This window comes from Haliaeetus leucocephalus, unplaced genomic scaffold (assembly GCF_000737465.1).
Source record: "Haliaeetus leucocephalus isolate CR32 unplaced genomic scaffold, Haliaeetus_leucocephalus-4.0 Scaffold240, whole genome shotgun sequence".
Lineage (NCBI taxonomy): Eukaryota > Metazoa > Chordata > Aves > Accipitriformes > Accipitridae > Haliaeetus > Haliaeetus leucocephalus.
This window is the reverse complement of record NW_010972676.1, coordinates 6,069,797-6,087,246: the sequence shown is the minus strand read 5'-3', so window position 1 is coordinate 6,087,246 and position 17,450 is coordinate 6,069,797. Positions and strand designations below refer to the sequence as shown.

The following is a 17,450-nucleotide window of genomic DNA, read 5'->3' as shown; positions in this document are numbered from 1 at the left end:
CCCGTCGGGGAGGCCACCCGCCAGGTCTCCCGGTGCCCGGCCACGCTGCCGAGGTCCCGACGGGCAACAGTTTTCCACTCCTCGCTAACGTGCGGTTGCGCCGGTGCCAGCCGGCGGAAAACGCGGCGTACCCGGCGCCGCGGGAGCGCACCGGGCCGGGCCGGCCGGCGCGCAGGCTGCCGCTTTTTCCCTTGAAGTAGGAGCACCGTTGGGTGCCTTCTGCCGGAGGCGTCGGGGGAATTCGCTGTTCCCTCCGCGCCCTGTGAGCGGCTTTAACGCGCGGAGGAACGAGCGTGCGATTCCTCGGATCTGAGCCAGGCAGAGTTTCAATTTATTTAAGGTATTGGCGCAGTCGGAAATAACGTTTCACTTCGAGTTGAAGGCGGATGCGATCGTGCTCCGCACATATGGAAAAGCTCAGGTAAACGATTTATTTTAATATTGCCTTCTGGCAGCTGGAATTTAATCTATTTTATTTGTACCTTTCTGCAGTTACCTTGCTGGATTCCAGATCAGTTCAGGGAGAACTGGGGTGGATAGCAAGTCCTCTGGAAGGAGGGGTAAGTTTTAAACCGCTATCTGATCAAAAGGGTAAAGGGGGTGATTAGTAACTTTCAGAGTCTCCTAATGACTCGATTATTGTTGATTGTGGTGAGGAGGTCAGATTTCTTCCCTGGCTTACCAAGTGAATTACTCTTTGTTGGAGAAACTTTATACTCCCTTTGGATAGTTCTGTCACGGAAGAAGTGGAAACCAAAAGGGCAGAAAAGAGGTTTCGGACTTAGGAGATTGGTTGAGGCATGGGCTTAGATGCCTATTTAAAACTGAAATACTACCAAGAAATGCGATCTGGTGACTGAACTGGCATTCTTGACTGTAATTATTTTATCTGCGGGTCATCTCAGCTGGGAGAATTGCTGTTCTATTTCTGGATGAAGGAGCAGGGATCAATAGACAAGATAGACTTTTTGGTGTGACAGGACGGTTGTCCTATTTCAGGGTGTAAACATCGTATGTTTTGGTCTCTGAACAGATAAACTGAAGCACCCCGTACTTGATGGTGATGCCTTGGAGTTTCTTTTTATGTACTTTTCAAAGAGGCAATTGTAAGAGGGGATTGCTTGAATTCACTGCCCGATGGTGATGTGATGACATTAAGAGATTCACACATTCATCACCAGGGCTTAGAGCCCCTTTGCTTAGTGAGCTGCAGGCAAGTTATCTACTAATTTAGCTTTATATTAGTGGGTGGGCACCTTGCTGTTCCCTCATCTGTGCTGCCCCATCCTGCAGGGTGCCCAGGGCCTCTGTGGGGAACTCCTGAGAGCACTGGACTTTGGAGTTGGTGGGATCTGGTGAGACTGTACTTCATGGGATCTCTTGGGATTTTTTTTTTTTAAATAAGCAATTAGGAAGGTTTTTTCTTTCTTAAAGTGAATAATTTTAAGAAAAATGCCAGCAGCGCACACTGAACTTTAATATATAAAAAAAATCTCAAATGCTTTTAACATTATAAAATGAGTAAAGCAGCTTAGTATGCTCAAGCAGAAGTAACTAAGTCAAACTGATTGAAAAGTAAGAGTGCTGAAAGATCAGGACCCATGCACAACAAAGCCCTGGATTCTTCAGGAAATCTACAAATTTACTTTTTTGTGCGCGTTCCTGCTTGTAATTAGAAGAAGCAGAGCTAAGGAAACAGCAGTGAGTGGAAGGAATCCGAGGTTGCGTTGGCTAGTGATGCATTATGCATAAGCTCTGAATAACCATAACATGGGAGAATGGGGGATTGTTTTGCTCCCCATTGTTGTTCTGGGTGAACTTGACTACAGTCCTGGCTTGTGCTCTGCCTGAGCACACTGTGCTGTCCCTGAAACTCGGTTTTTCAAAGGATGGGGAAGTGATTGGCAGGCCTCTGGCAGCACCAATGGTGCACATTCACTGCTGATTGCAGGCAATTGCCCTTATCTTTTGACAGTGTGGAAAGGTACAGCTCTATCTCGGTGAGAGTTGGGCTTCCTTGTTAATCCTGTACCCTGGAAAGGTTAGTTAATGAGATGGGGTCTTTCATACAGCTCTCCAAGGGATATCTATGCTGTATATTGAAACAGGACCTAAAATACAAGTTTTAATAAGTTGGTAGTAGAATTGATGATCAGAGGACAGCTGTATATTATTAATGGCTGTCGGATTTCCCCTCTTCCCTCATGTTTTCTCTGAAAGCACCATGCAAGCTTGAGAAGATGTGTGCTGTTATTGTAGACGTGACTTGTTTCACTAAACCTACATATGTGTGTTCTATTTTTAAGCCAGTAGTGAAAAATTTAAGAGTACATGGTCTGTCTCTGAGATACAGTGCTTGGAAAGCATTTATTTTAACTTCATATGCTGTAGATTTATTTCAAGCAGCAGAAAGGAACTCCTTTATCTTTCTGAAAAGATTCTGTCCTTCAGTGCTAGTTTTTCTTTAACTGTGTGTGCCTTATTGTCTATTAAAAAAGGTATTTTTCTACATCTATACCACAGAGTTCGTGACGTGTGAGGGTTGTGTGGATAAGAAGGGCTGGAAATAAACACAGTCATTTAGCAGTGACTAGCAGTAATCAAATATATAGTAGCCCTGGAGGAATTAATGAATTGCATTATAAATGTAATTAATGATTTACTCTTGCATTTCACAGTTGAAAAGCAGGTTTTGTGCCCTGAATGTTTTACTCTGCATCATTAAACTCTGGGAAGAGTTGAATTATAAAAGCTAATTTCAGCTTGATAGCAAAAAGTTACAGCTTTGACCACCGTACTTAGAGTTACAAATCATTTACAGTGGCTGGAAATTTGGGGCTGTAGTTATTTTCAGCTCTGGCAGTAAGATGCACTTAGGTGTGTTCTGTGTACATGTCTCTATGAAATAAGAAACCCAGCTCTATATATTTGTGTGTTTGTCAGGAGACGGTGCGTATTGAGAACCTGATCTGAAACTTGCTGGATTTAGTTGCAGTCTGTCTGTTGACCTCAGCGGTCTCTTTATTGAATCCTCTAGCAGCATCCTCCATTGTGTAAATGCAGTAAAGGAAATCCCATCAACAAGTATTATTTCCCTATGCTTCCTCTCTCTTGTACCACACACAATATAGGTAGGGTAGACGGTTTGAAGATAAGCAGAATGGAAAGTGATGGATTATAAAGACAATATTGTAACAGTAAACTAGCTCTGTGGCAGCTGTAAATTAAACAACTCTGTCTTCTTACTAACACGATGCTACGCTTTACATTGATAGATGACTTTTTAAGATTTATTTTTTCCTTTTCTGTGAAAAGGAGTGACATGCTGAGTATTGATTTCCCCCTCTCCTTCATCTTAATTTGCAGTTATCTCTAGGCAGCAAATAAAATATTATTCTTTCTGCTCCTAGTGACTCATGGTGCTAACTACTGTCATTCTATAAACGGATTCAGCTAAGCTGGAATCTTTTTAAGTAAAAATCACTGCATAAGAGCAACCCTTGTGAGAAGAATGCAGGATATTATACAAGAAGCCCCTTAATGTTAAGGCGGCTTCTGTTTATCAAAGCCACGGCTTCAGGAGTTCTGAAAAGCACTTCTGGGAAGTCTCTTCAAAGTTACTACTGTTTTCCAAGGATAATTTTATTTTTATAATTATATATTTTATTTTTTATTTTTATGTTATATTTTCTTTTTTTTTCCCTGTATTGCCTGCAAACCCAGACAATATATCATTATCTAATACATTATTTTTTTAAGAAGGATTTTTCTGATACTGAAGTGCTATGGGTTTTTTGCTGGAAAGATATCTCTCCCTAGTGCCTCTACTTTCCCTTCTCTCCCTCCCAGGAGTGCACTGTGATAAACTTTCTTCTGTCTATGATAATCCTTAAAACAATTTTTTTGAAACTGTTGATTATGCGTGCTTTCCTTTTCTAAGTTCCTCATGCTGAACTACTGGATCAGGGCCAGATCTCTTCTTTCCTTGGACTGCATGTATTGTTGTTTTATAGTTATGTTGCTGGTTAGTTTGGCACTTCTGAAGATGCCTGAACTCGATTTGAGGGATGTAGTTGAGGGTTTGAGTTTTGAAGCATGCTGCTACCCTGATCTTTCAGCACTTACCCTCTCTGCTAACCTTTTTGGATTTTTGAGAGTATGAATTTAGCTATTTCCTGACATTTCCTCTAGGACAAGATGTGTAATATTCCTTCTTTTCCCACCTTCCTGCTAATAAACTTTGTTTGGATAGCAAAGTTATGGCAGTGTTGCTGGTAGACTGATGATGTTGTCTCCTCACCTGTTGTCCTATTTCTAAGTGCCACCCAAGTCAAGGATCCAGTTCTCTGTAGACAGCTATTTCTGCCCAGCTCCAAGGTAAAGACTATTTGAGTGTGTCTGGGATATTGCTAGCCCAGGAAAGTAGTTGGTAGCTTAGAGAAATAATAAGGGGTAGCTTAAGAGTTTAAAATACGTGGTAGTGATGCCAGGAACATGGATGTTACTCTCTCTGCACCGTGCTTTTTGTGTGACTAAGTCATGCGATCTCACTGTTTGATATTCCGACATACAAGGTGGGGTCCATGCATTACCTGCCGCCTCTGCTGCAGAGGAAACTCTGTAGCGTCAGTGCTATACTATGAGTCTGTGAAGTGCTGTGTGTAGCCGTGATCTAGGCAGGGCCCTGCGGACTGAACTGTACTGCATATAAACATAGTCAGTTGATAGAGCATTCCTGGATTGGTTCAGAGGGCCTTTAAAACACATGCTTGCTCCTCAAGGTGTTACTTGATTTGGAGCTTGTTTCTCCTGAACAGATTCTTCTTTTAATGTCCAAGTAGTTGAGGTCCTTGTTGTGGCTTGGTCTGCTTGGGATTTTTGTTGTTTGTTTTCCTGTAATAGAAAAAATACAATCACCACATTAGTTGTGAAAGTGCAGATTATGCTTGCTGTGAAGCTCTGTTGTTCCTTTTAATACTCATATATTTTTCTTCCCCTTTCCCTCTTTGCAGTGGGAGGAAGTAAGCATTATGGATGAGAAGAACACTCCGATCCGCACTTATCAAGTCTGCAACGTGATGGAGCCCAGTCAGAATAATTGGTTACGAACTGATTGGATTCCCCGTGAGGGGGCTCAAAGGGTATATATTGAAATCAAGTTCACGCTAAGAGACTGCAACAGCCTGCCAGGTGTCATGGGAACTTGCAAAGAGACTTTCAACCTTTATTACTATGAATCAAACAATGATAAGGAGCGTTTTATTCGAGAAAGCCAGTTTGCCAAGATTGACACCATCGCTGCAGATGAGAGCTTCACCCAGGTGGACATTGGTGACCGGATCATGAAGCTGAATACAGAGATACGGGATGTGGGACCACTCAGCAAGAAAGGATTTTACTTGGCTTTTCAGGATGTCGGTGCCTGCATTGCTTTGGTGTCTGTTCGTGTCTTCTATAAGAAGTGCCCGCTAACAGTTCGAAACCTGGCACAGTTTCCAGACACCATTACTGGAGCTGATACATCCTCTCTGGTGGAGGTTCGTGGCTCCTGCGTCAACAACTCGGAAGAGAAGGATGTGCCAAAAATGTACTGTGGGGCAGATGGCGAATGGCTGGTGCCCATTGGCAACTGTCTGTGCAATGCTGGCTATGAAGAACGTAATGGTGAATGCCAAGGTAGGATGAGCTGTATTGTACTCTTCATTAGGGCTTAGTTGAATGCATAATTGAATCGGAGATGAGAGTAAATGGAGTAAAGCCAGTAATTAGCAGCCCCTGTGGGATGTGGTGCGACAGAGGGGTTTAATGAAGAAGTCCAATATCTCCAGGTGGCAAGGCTAAGAATTATATCATACAAAACAAATGATACTGCCATACTAGGCAGAAGGCAAAACACATTTTCTAGCAGGCGCCTAAATTTGAATTGGCTCACGATAGTCACCAAAATGTGAATGACTGGAAAACAGTGCAGTTGAGCTACCATTGTTTAAAGAGACAAATCTTTCAAGTTTTTTCTGAAGTGAACTTTGTTAAGCACAGGAAATTCTGGCAAAGTCTCCTTTGGATAATGCAGTGGGGTAAGAACCACTCCAGGAGTGGGGGAACAGAAGTTTTAGCTGGATTACTTTCCCACTTTGGGAAGGGGAGGTCTTTGGTGTTTTACTTGTTGCAAATTTTTAGCACTAAATACCCTTTGATATTTGACACTGCTGCCTTTGTTAAATATTTTCATTTCTCAGAGGGTCTCCATTGTTAGCTTAATAATAGAGGTGCTAGGATACTCTTAGAAATGCTAAAAGTCTCCACCCTACCCTCCCACACACACCATCCTGTGTGCTGCAGAATTAGGGATTAAAGTTTGTATAAAAAACAGATTATCCTAAAAAGAAAAAACCTCAATACCTATGTTCTCTTCACCTCCCCTCTCTGGAAAAAGAAGTTGTAAAAGGTTAGGGAAGGAGAGAAGGGAGTTTATAAATAAAATATCTTTAGCCTCAGCTTCTTCTAAACTCTTGTTCATGTAAGCATAAATTAAGATCAAACTTAAATGGATTCTTGCACAGGTCAGTGGGCTTAATTTTGCTGGGTGCTGAATTGAAGGTGCTCAACTCCTTAGTGGATTTGGAGCCATGTTTTTGGAAAAGGTTCTTTGGAGCCAGATGTCTTTGCTTAACATCTTTTTACTGTGTTTTTCACTAGGTAACTTTTTTTTTTTTTTCATTTTGAGACTAAGAACAAGATAGCAGAGCAAGTAACTGACTGCTTTTGTGCTAGACTCCTAAGAGAACAGTGTCTTTTGAATGTCCTACTTGATTTCTTTTAAATGATAATTTACAGTCAACATGAAGTTCATTATTATGCATTGAAATAAGCTTTGGCAGGAAAGAAGCGCTAAGTATAAACTTCAGCCTTAATTTCTAGTGTTTTTGCTATGTGGAAAAAGCCTAAGTGTGCCATATCGGCAGCAAAATTACCATGGGCTGTAGAGAGACCTGAAAGATGAGCGGCATGATGATGGGGCATCCTGCCTGGGGTAAATTCCTTTTTTTTTTTTTTTTTTTTTTTTTTTAAATCCTGTGAGATGAAACCTTGAAAACCTGTGTATCATTAAACATGTGAACCTGTGGCTGTGGTACTGACTGGGTGCTGCTCGGGAGAGCCGTTGGTGGCTGGGGAGGTGCTGTTACTTTCTAATAGCTCTAACTTCTGGGCAAAGCTTCTTGACACCTTTACAGCCTGGTTTGTGAGAGGAGGAAGTGAATGGGGGGGAAGCATCTTGGGTTTATCACACAAAGATTACTCCGCCTTCTCCTAAGGCCTATTAGGTCAGTACTGGGTCACTCTGACACACATCTACCATTTTTCGGTGTCAGTGGCCCAGATGTGATTAGCTAATTGCCTAACAAATCCTGTGTTGTTCAAGGGAAATCTCTTGAGGTTTTGCTGGTGGGCAGTGGTGATAGTTGGATGCTTTTAAAATTTATTTTTGTGGTGTTGGACCAGGCCTTGAGGATAAACGTCAGCTTACATACCAGCTCTCAGCTGCACCCAGGGAAGCCTGGGCTCTGGAAACCCAATTCTCTGTTTCCCAAGTAGAAGGAAGATCAGGCAATGCCGTATTTACAAACGTTCTGTCTCTTGGGCTCTCCAGGGTGAAGTTGGCCTGTAGTAGTCATTTTGAGAGGATTTGAGCCAGCATGTAATTTGAAAGCACTAAACCCAATTCATCAGTGGTTATTTGTGGTTTCCTTTTCTCACATTTGCCATTCTCCAGCCAGAACAGTTTACCAGGAACCTCCTCTTCATGAATTCATGAAGTTTACCAGAACTATGCAGCTTGCTCTCTGGTTTCCAGCGAGGCCGTTAAAGCAGTTTGGCCTTTGACACTGCTGAATGAGGCTTCCCCTTTTCTTAGCCCACTTAACTTCATAGTTCAGCAAGCGTTCTGCTCCAGCAGGTTTTTGGAGGGGAGGAGGAGGAGGATAGAGTGAGGAGGATTCCTGTGGTTTTGGTACAGAGGATTGGGGGTGGGGGGAGAGACTTTGAGTTTGGGAAAGGCTTTGAAAGAGTGCCGGGCTGGGACTGGAGCTGGTGAGCAGGTTCCACCTCAATTGTTTTTCAATAGGTTGACTGTGGCAGGACAAATACAAGGAAAGGTCAGAGGTTGTCCCTTTCCTCATCCATCTTCCTCTGTGATCCTAGGGTCAGAGTTAGGATTGATTAAGATCTTAAATGTTTGACAAAAGCTTGGTGGGCAGAAATAGTTTAGGCCGGTGGATTGGGGCTTTGCACTTGTTGGGAGATCCATGGGAGATGTCGGAGCTCCCTGTCCTCTCCTGGGACCTGCCCCCTGCCGCACAGTGGTGCGATAGAGCAGCTGGGGCTTGGGTTGCCCTAAAAGCTGCTTCAAGTTCACTCAACCTTCTGATTTTTTTAAAGAATACATTTTCTTTGAGCTGCTTTTGCTTAATTTCCAATGTGTGTGTGTGGGAAGCGTAATGGGAAGCCACTTCACATCTAAAGTGGTTCCTGTAGTGGGAGTTAATGACTCTCTGACCTTGAACAGTTTTTTTTTTTTTTAAAAAAAAGTGTCAGTGGCATGGAGGTGTTTGAATATGATGACAAAAACCTGTCCTTCCTCTGACTGCTTTTTTTTTTTCCAAGCTGACTTTATTGATAATAATTGTCTTACTGAACATCCGTGTGTGTGCGTATGTATATGTATATATGCAAAAACCCAGGGTAGGAAGGGAAGGAAGCCAAGTATTTAATCTGTATTTATTTGGGAAGCGTCACAGGAGTGGTTCCACAAGATTGGTTCTGATCAGTAGAAATATTAGGTAAGCACTGATTCTTTGTTTACAGCTGAATTTATACGTGTGAACTGGATGCTAAAAAAATCCCAACTTGCTGCTGTTTTTGTTATTACTGTTTATTCTCACCCAAACTTCCCGTGTTAATGGCTATGCATTTAGGAGAACATAAACATGGAATATTGTTGATAGAACATGAGTATCCCAACTAGTTGCACATCTCAAGGCTAAGGTAATTAGTGCTTTAGGGTAAAGTTGAGACATAAGGTAACTTTAAAATTCACTTGTATGCCTCATTGTTATGTAAATTGTTTTGTTACACATTAATATTATGTGGTTTGGATTAGTTATGATTTCCTTATGATAAATCGCGTATCTTTTTTAACTCAGGAGGAGGGAAAACAAGCAGGAAGGGAGAAAAGACAGATTAAAGAAGCAATAGACTGTAGCCATCTGTGATGATTTTGATGCTGTGAAATTACAAATTTCAATTTTAGACCTGCCATTTAGTATAAATATGTGAGACAGTTGAGATTTTTACTGTGATATTGTAAAGGTTATGAGAGCCAACAGCTTTGTCTTCATCTACACTTGCTTTTTTGAGTTGTGAATTGGCCAATTGGCAGAAAATCCAATGTCATTTAAAATGTGGCTCAGTCCTGGTTTCATATCACTGCTGGCTTTAGAATTTTCCTTCAAACTTTGATAAGAGCATCCCTAAGAAGTAGTAATTTGAATGATAAGATTCTTTTTATCTCGGAGGCTTTGAAGAGTGGCTGTGATCACTGAGAGAGCAGTTCAGTTTACATCAGAAGGGTACAGTCTAATTATATATATATTTTTTTTTCTGTGATAACATTTTTGGATGGTGGGTTCTGTAGGGGTGGGGAAGTGAAGTAGTTTGTGTGTACTTTCCCATTTTAGTCAGACAACCTTTTTTGTCAGAATAACACTGATGAACGGTCTGGCTGCACAAAAGGGTAGTCAGAAGGGTGACTAAGACTGCACTGATTTGAGATTTCAGAAGGATTTTTTTCATGTTGATTATTTTTGGCAGGGGGGAAAAAATGCACAGACTCAACATGTTACATTTTAAAAGGAGCTGAGAAGAAGGAAGCTACCAGGAGGGGCATGGGAGCAGTACTGAAACACAGTCTGTCTGAACCAAATTTAGTTGGTTGAAGGAGTGATTTGATTATGTTACATTCTCATGTAGCTCAATAGATCTTCCAAGGGTTGCTCCCTCTGTGTTTTTTGTACCACCTGGTGCGTTTAAAAATCTCCATTTAAATGTCCTTGCAGGCTCTGTATTGCTTTTCTCCTCTGGCCCCCTCAGAAGTCAAGCTGCGGTTGTCAAGCAATTGTCCCTTCGTATATCACTTGGAGAAAGGCTGGGATTGCTTCCTTCTGAACTCCTGACAAAATTTGTGCTGGTACACGGGAGAGCAATATCTGGGCCTTATTCTGTGTGTTAACCAGTAAAAAGCATGGTCCTCAGAATCAAAGCCAGATGAGATGTTGTGGTGGTATGAATTTCATGGCAGGTCTGGGTAGTCCTCTGTGGGGCATATAGACTGTCTTCTGTTTTTTGTGTGTTCTTTAAAAAACAAAAGTGTGTGTCTTTTTTTAAAAAAAAAAAAAAACCCCAAAACTTTCCAGACAACTCATCTTGTGTGTGATGACTTTAGTAGTTAGATCTTGGCTGGGTAAGGGTTATTATCTGTATAATAATATGCTCTGCTGAGCTTGGTCTCTGTTGTGCTTGTGAGAAGTGATTAAAGAAATGCTCAGCAGTACACTTCAGTCTTTTGAGACTGCATCAAAAAGCCCCCCAAACTTGTGAGATAAATATCTTACCTGGTTTCGTCCCAGTTATGCCACATCCTTTTGACATGTTGTGGGGAACAGGTGAGGTCACACAGTTTTGTGAATCAGAGACAATTAACACTCCCATGACTAAATGGCCATTTTATGAATATTCAGAGCCTGCTTCACCTCCCTGGGAAGCAAACATGTTGGTTCTCTTCTCTTTCCTCTTGCTGGAGACTAAGGAAGCTCTCCTTGTGAATGGGGCTTGGCAGCTGTTGGCTGCTTTGCCTTTTGCATGCAGCAAATTCCTCATTTACATCTTTTTTGTATACACCCTCATGCAAAGTAGCACACCCATTTCCCCATTTCACAAAGGAGATAAGAGCTTCCTTTGGAAATGCCAGCCAAAATCTCCTGTTTATGCAGGGCTCAAAGATTTGGATTTTTATGCACATGGTTCCTGTTTAGACTTTTTTTGATCTCTTTGTTTAAGAGATAGTGTAATATTTGCACAGTGTGCTCCTTGTGTCTTGAGGTCTCCTCTTGACTATGACTGATTGTCACTCCTTCCCCAGTCTCTGCAGCCCACTTGCTTGCTTCAAGTGGGCACGTGGGCAAGTGCTATGCTCTGAAATCCTGGCCTTGTTTGTAAAACGATGCGGGGAGTGCCATTTCTCATGCCTGGTGGGGCTGCAGGCCCTTGGGCATCATCTTCTCTAGGTGTTCACTGGTGATGATGAAGCCCTTCTGTAGCTACAACCTCAACTAGGGGAATGACTATTTTGGGAGGTGGGATCCCCCTGTGCTATAAGTGTGCACACATGCATGTGCATCAAAAAGCATTACATTTTATGACATTTTCTATGTGTTGAGCTGATCTGCTTAGCCCTGGTGTAGTGCCCCTCACTTTGCGGGCCTAGCAGCAAGAAATGAGCTTGGCCTACAGTTATAGTTTGGTGCAAAGGGGAAAAGGGGCTGGTAGCACTTGGGTGAACATGCACAAATGAACTGCTGTATTTATCGAAAGAAAATAATCCGTGAGAAAAGTTCTGCTTTCTTAAGCCTCATGATTACACAAGAACCCATATTTTATTTTATTTTAGGTTTTAGTGGCTTTGTTTTCTTTTTAACTTTTCTTTATTTCAACTTTACTTAAAATTGCCTTTGGCTTGAAATAAAGCTGAGGCTCGTTAAATGCTCCCCAAACACAGACTTGTTCAAAATGGATTTGTTGAAAGGTTTATTGATATAAGTTAGAACACATGCTGCACAAATTTACTGTATTTCTTTAAAGTACTGTTTTTCATTTTGTGTCTTTATAAATCAGTAGTATGAAATTGGGACCCTGATTGTGTTGGGGCATATCCTATAAGAAACCAGAAGGAAAAACAAGGTTGTGGGGAGGTTCATTTTTGTTGGATGTCCAATTAGTGTTTAACTCGAAGGTAATTTCACAGGGGTAGTAAACTGCGCAGTGTGAAACCTGGTGGTGTAATTAAATGGAGGAGAGGCTCTTTAAAACAACAAAGGAACATGCAAAAACTTTGCTTTTGTCCTAATAGTCCCCCAGAAGGGGAGGTCATGCTGTTTAAAGTACAATGTGGATGGGCTATTAAGGTTTAAAAAAAAAAAAAAAAAAAAAGCTATACTGTATAGTTGATATTTGCTTTGGCTCATTTCCTCATGGATGCCTAGAGGAAACTCAGTTTGCTGGTCTACTTTTGTTTTTGTTTTTTAGATGGGTGGGTTTAAATCTCACTGAAGGAATCTGTAAAACTAAGTTCTTCTCTACAAACACACTGAAAGAGATGTGCTTGGAAACTGGCCTTGTATTTACTGGGGGCCTGGTGCAGCATGCACAAGCTGCAGAGGGGCTGCGGTTTGAGCAGGCTGGGCAAAGCGGTGGCTCCTGGGCAGAAGGAGGAGGGATGCTCTTGTGCTGCAGTGGCTGGAGGACGGAGGGAGGAAGACTAGGTAACTTTCCTAGAGGCATACAGGATGTCTGTGACTGAGATGAGACCAGAGGGAAGACTTGGTCTAATGTCCTGGCTGTAAGATAGCTTCCTCCCCTCCACGCTTGTCAAAAGGCATTGGTCACCTTTCTCTAATGAGTTACCCATCTTGCACGCTGGAACTCCTTAAAACACCACTTGAACTAAGGCAATCGATAACTATTGCTTCTGCTGGTATATGTGAATACTTTGTACAGCCACACTACAAAGCTGCAGTACAGTGTCTTAATTACCCAGATAATCCTGTTTGCTTGTATTTTTAAACTATGGAGCGCTGGGTAATTATTCAATTCTTAATAGAAGGCAAATGGCAATGTAAACAATAATTAGGATGTTAGACTAATGTGCTTCAAAGCAAATTGGATTTTTTCATACCGTTCAGCATGAAGTCCCATAAAGCTAACAATTTAGCGGCAAGGAAACAAGTTCCATTTTGTTCATGTTTTCTGGTGTTATCTCTTCATGCCTTGTTTCTGTGAATAAGTTTGCTCTGATGATGCTGCCTGCTCCAGAGCCAATGTCAGGTTGACAGTCGACTCCCTGCTGTTTGCCTACGCTCTCCTGCGGATTCTGATGGGCTTTTTGTCCCCAGGGCCATGGGTTAGAGGTCAGCGGCATCCTGGATTCCCTCCTGCTGTGGGGGCAGGTGAGTGTGGAGGGGCTGGCTGGTGCTGCAGGTGCAGCGGGGGCTTGGCTCGGTGGGTCGCAGCTGCCCTGGGCCAGGGCCCAGAGGAGCAGGCTGAGCTTGGTGGCTGAGGCTCTTCCTTCCTCTGGGTTCAGTTCTTCTTGCTTGCTGACCAAGGCTGACTTCAGCCTTGGAAATAGAGATGTGCTTGAAGGGAAATTCAGGTTTTTTGCTCTTTAATTGTTGAAAGCAGGGTAAGATGCTGTGGGTCAGAGCTACAACTCATTATCTCCCTTAGCTTGGAGAGCACCCCTGGTTTTTACAGCTCGTCTCCAGTTTTACTAGAAGCCTGATGTGAGCCACAAACATGGATGCAAAACACTCAGTTGATTTCTGTTCTGTTTGCAAATCTTGCGTATGTAACATATTTCAGTACTTCCACAGACTGTTAATTAAATCCTGTCATTGTATCCATTCCTCGCATTGTATCAGTGATTTGAAGACCGTGTGTTGGTAGCAAATGTGTTAGTCAATAACGCTGCTGCTTTCTGAAATATTTTAATAATGCCTCTGTCACACCAAGCGTTTTGTCTGGCCTTTGCTGTGTGTTCTCAGCGGTCTGAAGGGATTGAACAATCGGCTTTATTTTCCCCATTATCAATGCTAAGAAAGGTGCAAATGTTCTCCAGTGTTGGTGCTGAATTATAGAAATTGAATTACAGAAATTTAATTTTAACTACATTTTACTTCTGAGAAGTGGCGGTGGGGGAAATCAGTGGAACACTTCAAGAGGTTATGGCTGAATTTTTTTGATATTAATACAGGCTATCTTTATATTAAAGTGTGCACTTAAAGGGTGTGGATTTTCTCATTTTAAATCCCAGAGGCTTTTTGCCAGGCCACATTTTAATAGCATTAATTAACAAGTCTGTCTTTCCATACATCAAACATCTCTGTCTGGGGAGCTGAAGAATACCGACCAGGCTTCTGTGAACTTGGTGCTTGAATTCATTTGTTTTCAGTTTTAAGTGTTTTCTGCAGTTGAAAGACATCGGTGCTTTGAAAACAGTTTCCTTTTGAAGTGTCCAGCCTGGCAATGACTGAAGGAGCCACTGGGCAAATTAGCATGTTAAAAGGACCGGATCAATACCTTCCCCTTGCCTGCTCTCCTCCGGAGCTGGGTCCAGGGAACCCTTGCTCGGGGTCTGGCCAGCTGTACCCGTGTGTTTCGGGAAAGCCATCAATAGCGGCGGGGGTTGCACCAAGCTGAGACAGCTTGATCCAGTGCCCAGGGTCTTTCAAGGATTGCCATTTGAAAATGGATTTGGGGGAATTGATAGCTTTGGAAAGGTCAGGCAGCTTGTGTAATTATGGAGAAGATTAGAACCAAAGTGTAGGGAGGAATAGGAGATCAATAGTAAAGCACGAGTTGCCTGAACTCTTCAGGTGCTGGAGTATTCAGTTTTGTTGTACTTAGCTGGTGTGTGTAAAAGATTTCTTTGGGCTTTTTCAAGAGACAAGTAAACACAAATTAAAAAGAGGGTGTGTGGGTAGTCCCTACTGTTTCACAGAAATGCTTGGGGGCAGTGGCTGCTGGATAAGTATAGCAGGAGATGCTTAGATAGAACTGTGTTTGCCGACAAACTGAAGAAGATGGTTCTGGCTTCCCCAGTGCGTGGTCTGTAGCCCCAGCCTATGCGCCTTCAAACCTGCAGCGGCACCCTCCAGGAGCTCTGGCTGGGCTGCTCTCCCCTGCCCCTGGCTTTCTTGTTGCCAAACTCGTGCTCTCTGATGAAGGCCTCCCTGGGGCCTTTGGGCAGTGTTCAATGTCTGTGCCCTGGTGGGAGAGGGAGCCCCCCGGTCCCTCCTTGGGAGTGGGGTTAACATTGAACATTCCTCCTGCGTCCATCAGTGTTAAAACAATGAACAAACGATTGCAGTAGTCAAAATTGCATTGGAGCCATTCTGAAATAGAGACTATTTCTTGAGAGGCTTCCTGTGGTCTCACGTACCAGAGATGCTAGAAGATAGCTGAAATCTGTTGCTGTTTCTTTTTAGTGGCTTCAGTGTTTGCATCTTGCATATCTGCCAACCTCCTCTTAATCTCTGAAGTACTGTAGCACAGTTATTAGGTTGACATGTTTTGTCCACTGATAATTAGTTCTTGGATTTCCTCATTTATTTTTGTGGTGATCAGAAGTGTGCAGGGTAGAGCTAATAAGACAGCTGACATCAGGACCAGGTCCCTATATGCACGCCACCTGCTCATTAATCAAGGGCTGTGCAGTTAATGAGAGTACTTTCTAGGTAATATTTAATCTCAGAGTAGCAATAGTTACACTTTAATGTGAAAGAACTTTTTTTGCAGTTTGTTGCTGATGTCGTTTCCATGGCACATTAGGAACTGTCCGCCTGTGCTAATCCCAGATGCAGTTCTGTCAGGCTTACCGAAATTTGGACTGCTTCTGAAAATCCATACAAGATTAAAATACTGGATCCAATACTTGGACATGACACTTCAGTGGGTGCTGGGTATGCATGCATACATATAGATGTGGCTGATAATGTACACTGTTTTGTAATGCTTTGAGGTTCAAAGGCCTGTCTATGTGGGGAGGAAAGTTGAAAGGAGTCAGCTAAAGAGGTGAAGTCAGTGTGTATAACTTAAGGTGCATCGCTAATCACCCGCAAGATTATTTCCATTATTTTTGGCTGAATCTACCCATGTACAGATCCTTTATCCATTTAGTTGATTCACCTTAAAGTTCTCGTTGGCTCTTTGAAGACATGTAACGTGTACCCAGTTTTAATGTACCCAGAATTAATGTACTTGGTAACCTTGAATTCAACACACCCAATAGCTTGGGAAAGTGAGCTCAAAGGGTTGTGGGCACTGTGAAAGCACCCATTATAGCTTTAGGATAGGTAGAGCACTTTGATTTGTGAGAGAAAGGAGAACAAAATCCACCTACAGTCACTTGCAGTAGAGCGTGGAGCGGCAGCAGAAGGGAAAGGAGTGTGGCCACGGCATTGCCGAGGAGGGCAGCTGGCTGGCTGCAGAAAGGGGCAGGAGACATTGTCCACTGTGGAGGAGCAGCACTGGCTCTGATGGAGGCTGAAGGAGATGCACCATGGGTCTGATCCAGCACTGCAGGGAGCTGCCCTTGTCTTAACAGGAATGGTGCAGTTCGAAGAGCAGTATGTGGCCTTATTAAGTATCGCATCTCCTTCCCGCTAGGCTGAACTGGAACAGTCACTGTGCAGAGCTGGTCCTTTTAGTTCAAGATGAACTGCTATTGGGGTATGAAAGTATGGGAAAGGAGGTCTCCTCTCTGTCTTTCCTATTTGGTTGGACATTGGTTTCCCCTTCCATGCAATCAGAGGACCCCTGTAGCTCTAACTTGTGCTGAGTTTTTAGCAGCTGCCAGCCTACTGTGGGGATACTAGGGGGGAGGAGCTCTGCCCACTGTATTGCTTTGCTTCTTTAAAGGTCACTATTAACTCCTCTTTCTTGTGGTTGTGCATTTAGCTAGCCTTCTGCAGGGATCATGGTAATGCAACCTCTTCGTACACCTGTATTAAAGTTTGAGTTAAAAATGTACTGTAGCAGAGCAAAGGAGAGACAATTTTCCATGGGATTGTTGAGCTCTTTGAGAATGCCAAATAGCTAAGTTAACTCTTGTGCAAACACCGCCTTTTATTTGACTTTGTAGTTTGCCCTTCGAAATACAAACATATTTGTGTCAATCAGCAAGTTTCCCTTCTGGAGTTCTGGTTGACCCTGCGCAAAGAAATGTGACTGTGCAATTATTAAAGGCGAGGCCTTTGTTTTAACAAATGCTGAGTAATTGCTCTTCACTTGTCTCTGTGTCTCTGTCATAAATGATGGTGAACTGCCCTTCAGCCCAGCTAAATAACAAGGAAGATACTTGTTTGGAAGGAATAACTCTTCAGAAATTTGCAATATGTCAGAAGTATTGTGTCACAGGGACTTGTGGGTAGGGCAGAGAAAAAAGTTGCCTGCCTCAGCTTAGAGTGCAAGAACCTTATTTGGGCTTTAAAATGCAATTGGGTCACATATTATACTTAGGTCACTTGGACAGAGTTGGTAGGGGTTGTCAAAGTATAGCGGAGGGCTGAATTTGCCCATTATAAAATAATCTAAAGCAAATATGGAAATGTGATACTCTG

The 17,450-nt window shown here is 42.7% G+C and overlaps 1 protein-coding gene across 1 annotated transcript in view; it reads left to right on the top strand.

The window, feature by feature from the left end:
• The first annotated feature begins 494 nt into the window (after positions 1-494).
• Positions 495-17,450, top strand: part of EPHA4 (EPH receptor A4) — a 104,894-nt gene continuing 87,938 nt past the window's right edge. The window contains exons 1-2 of the mRNA XM_010568269.1: positions 495-560; positions 5,013-5,676. Of these exons, the coding sequence (XP_010566571.1) occupies positions 5,031-5,676 (646 nt within the window). The 5' untranslated portion in view covers positions 495-560; positions 5,013-5,030. The remainder of the gene's footprint in view (positions 561-5,012; positions 5,677-17,450) is intronic.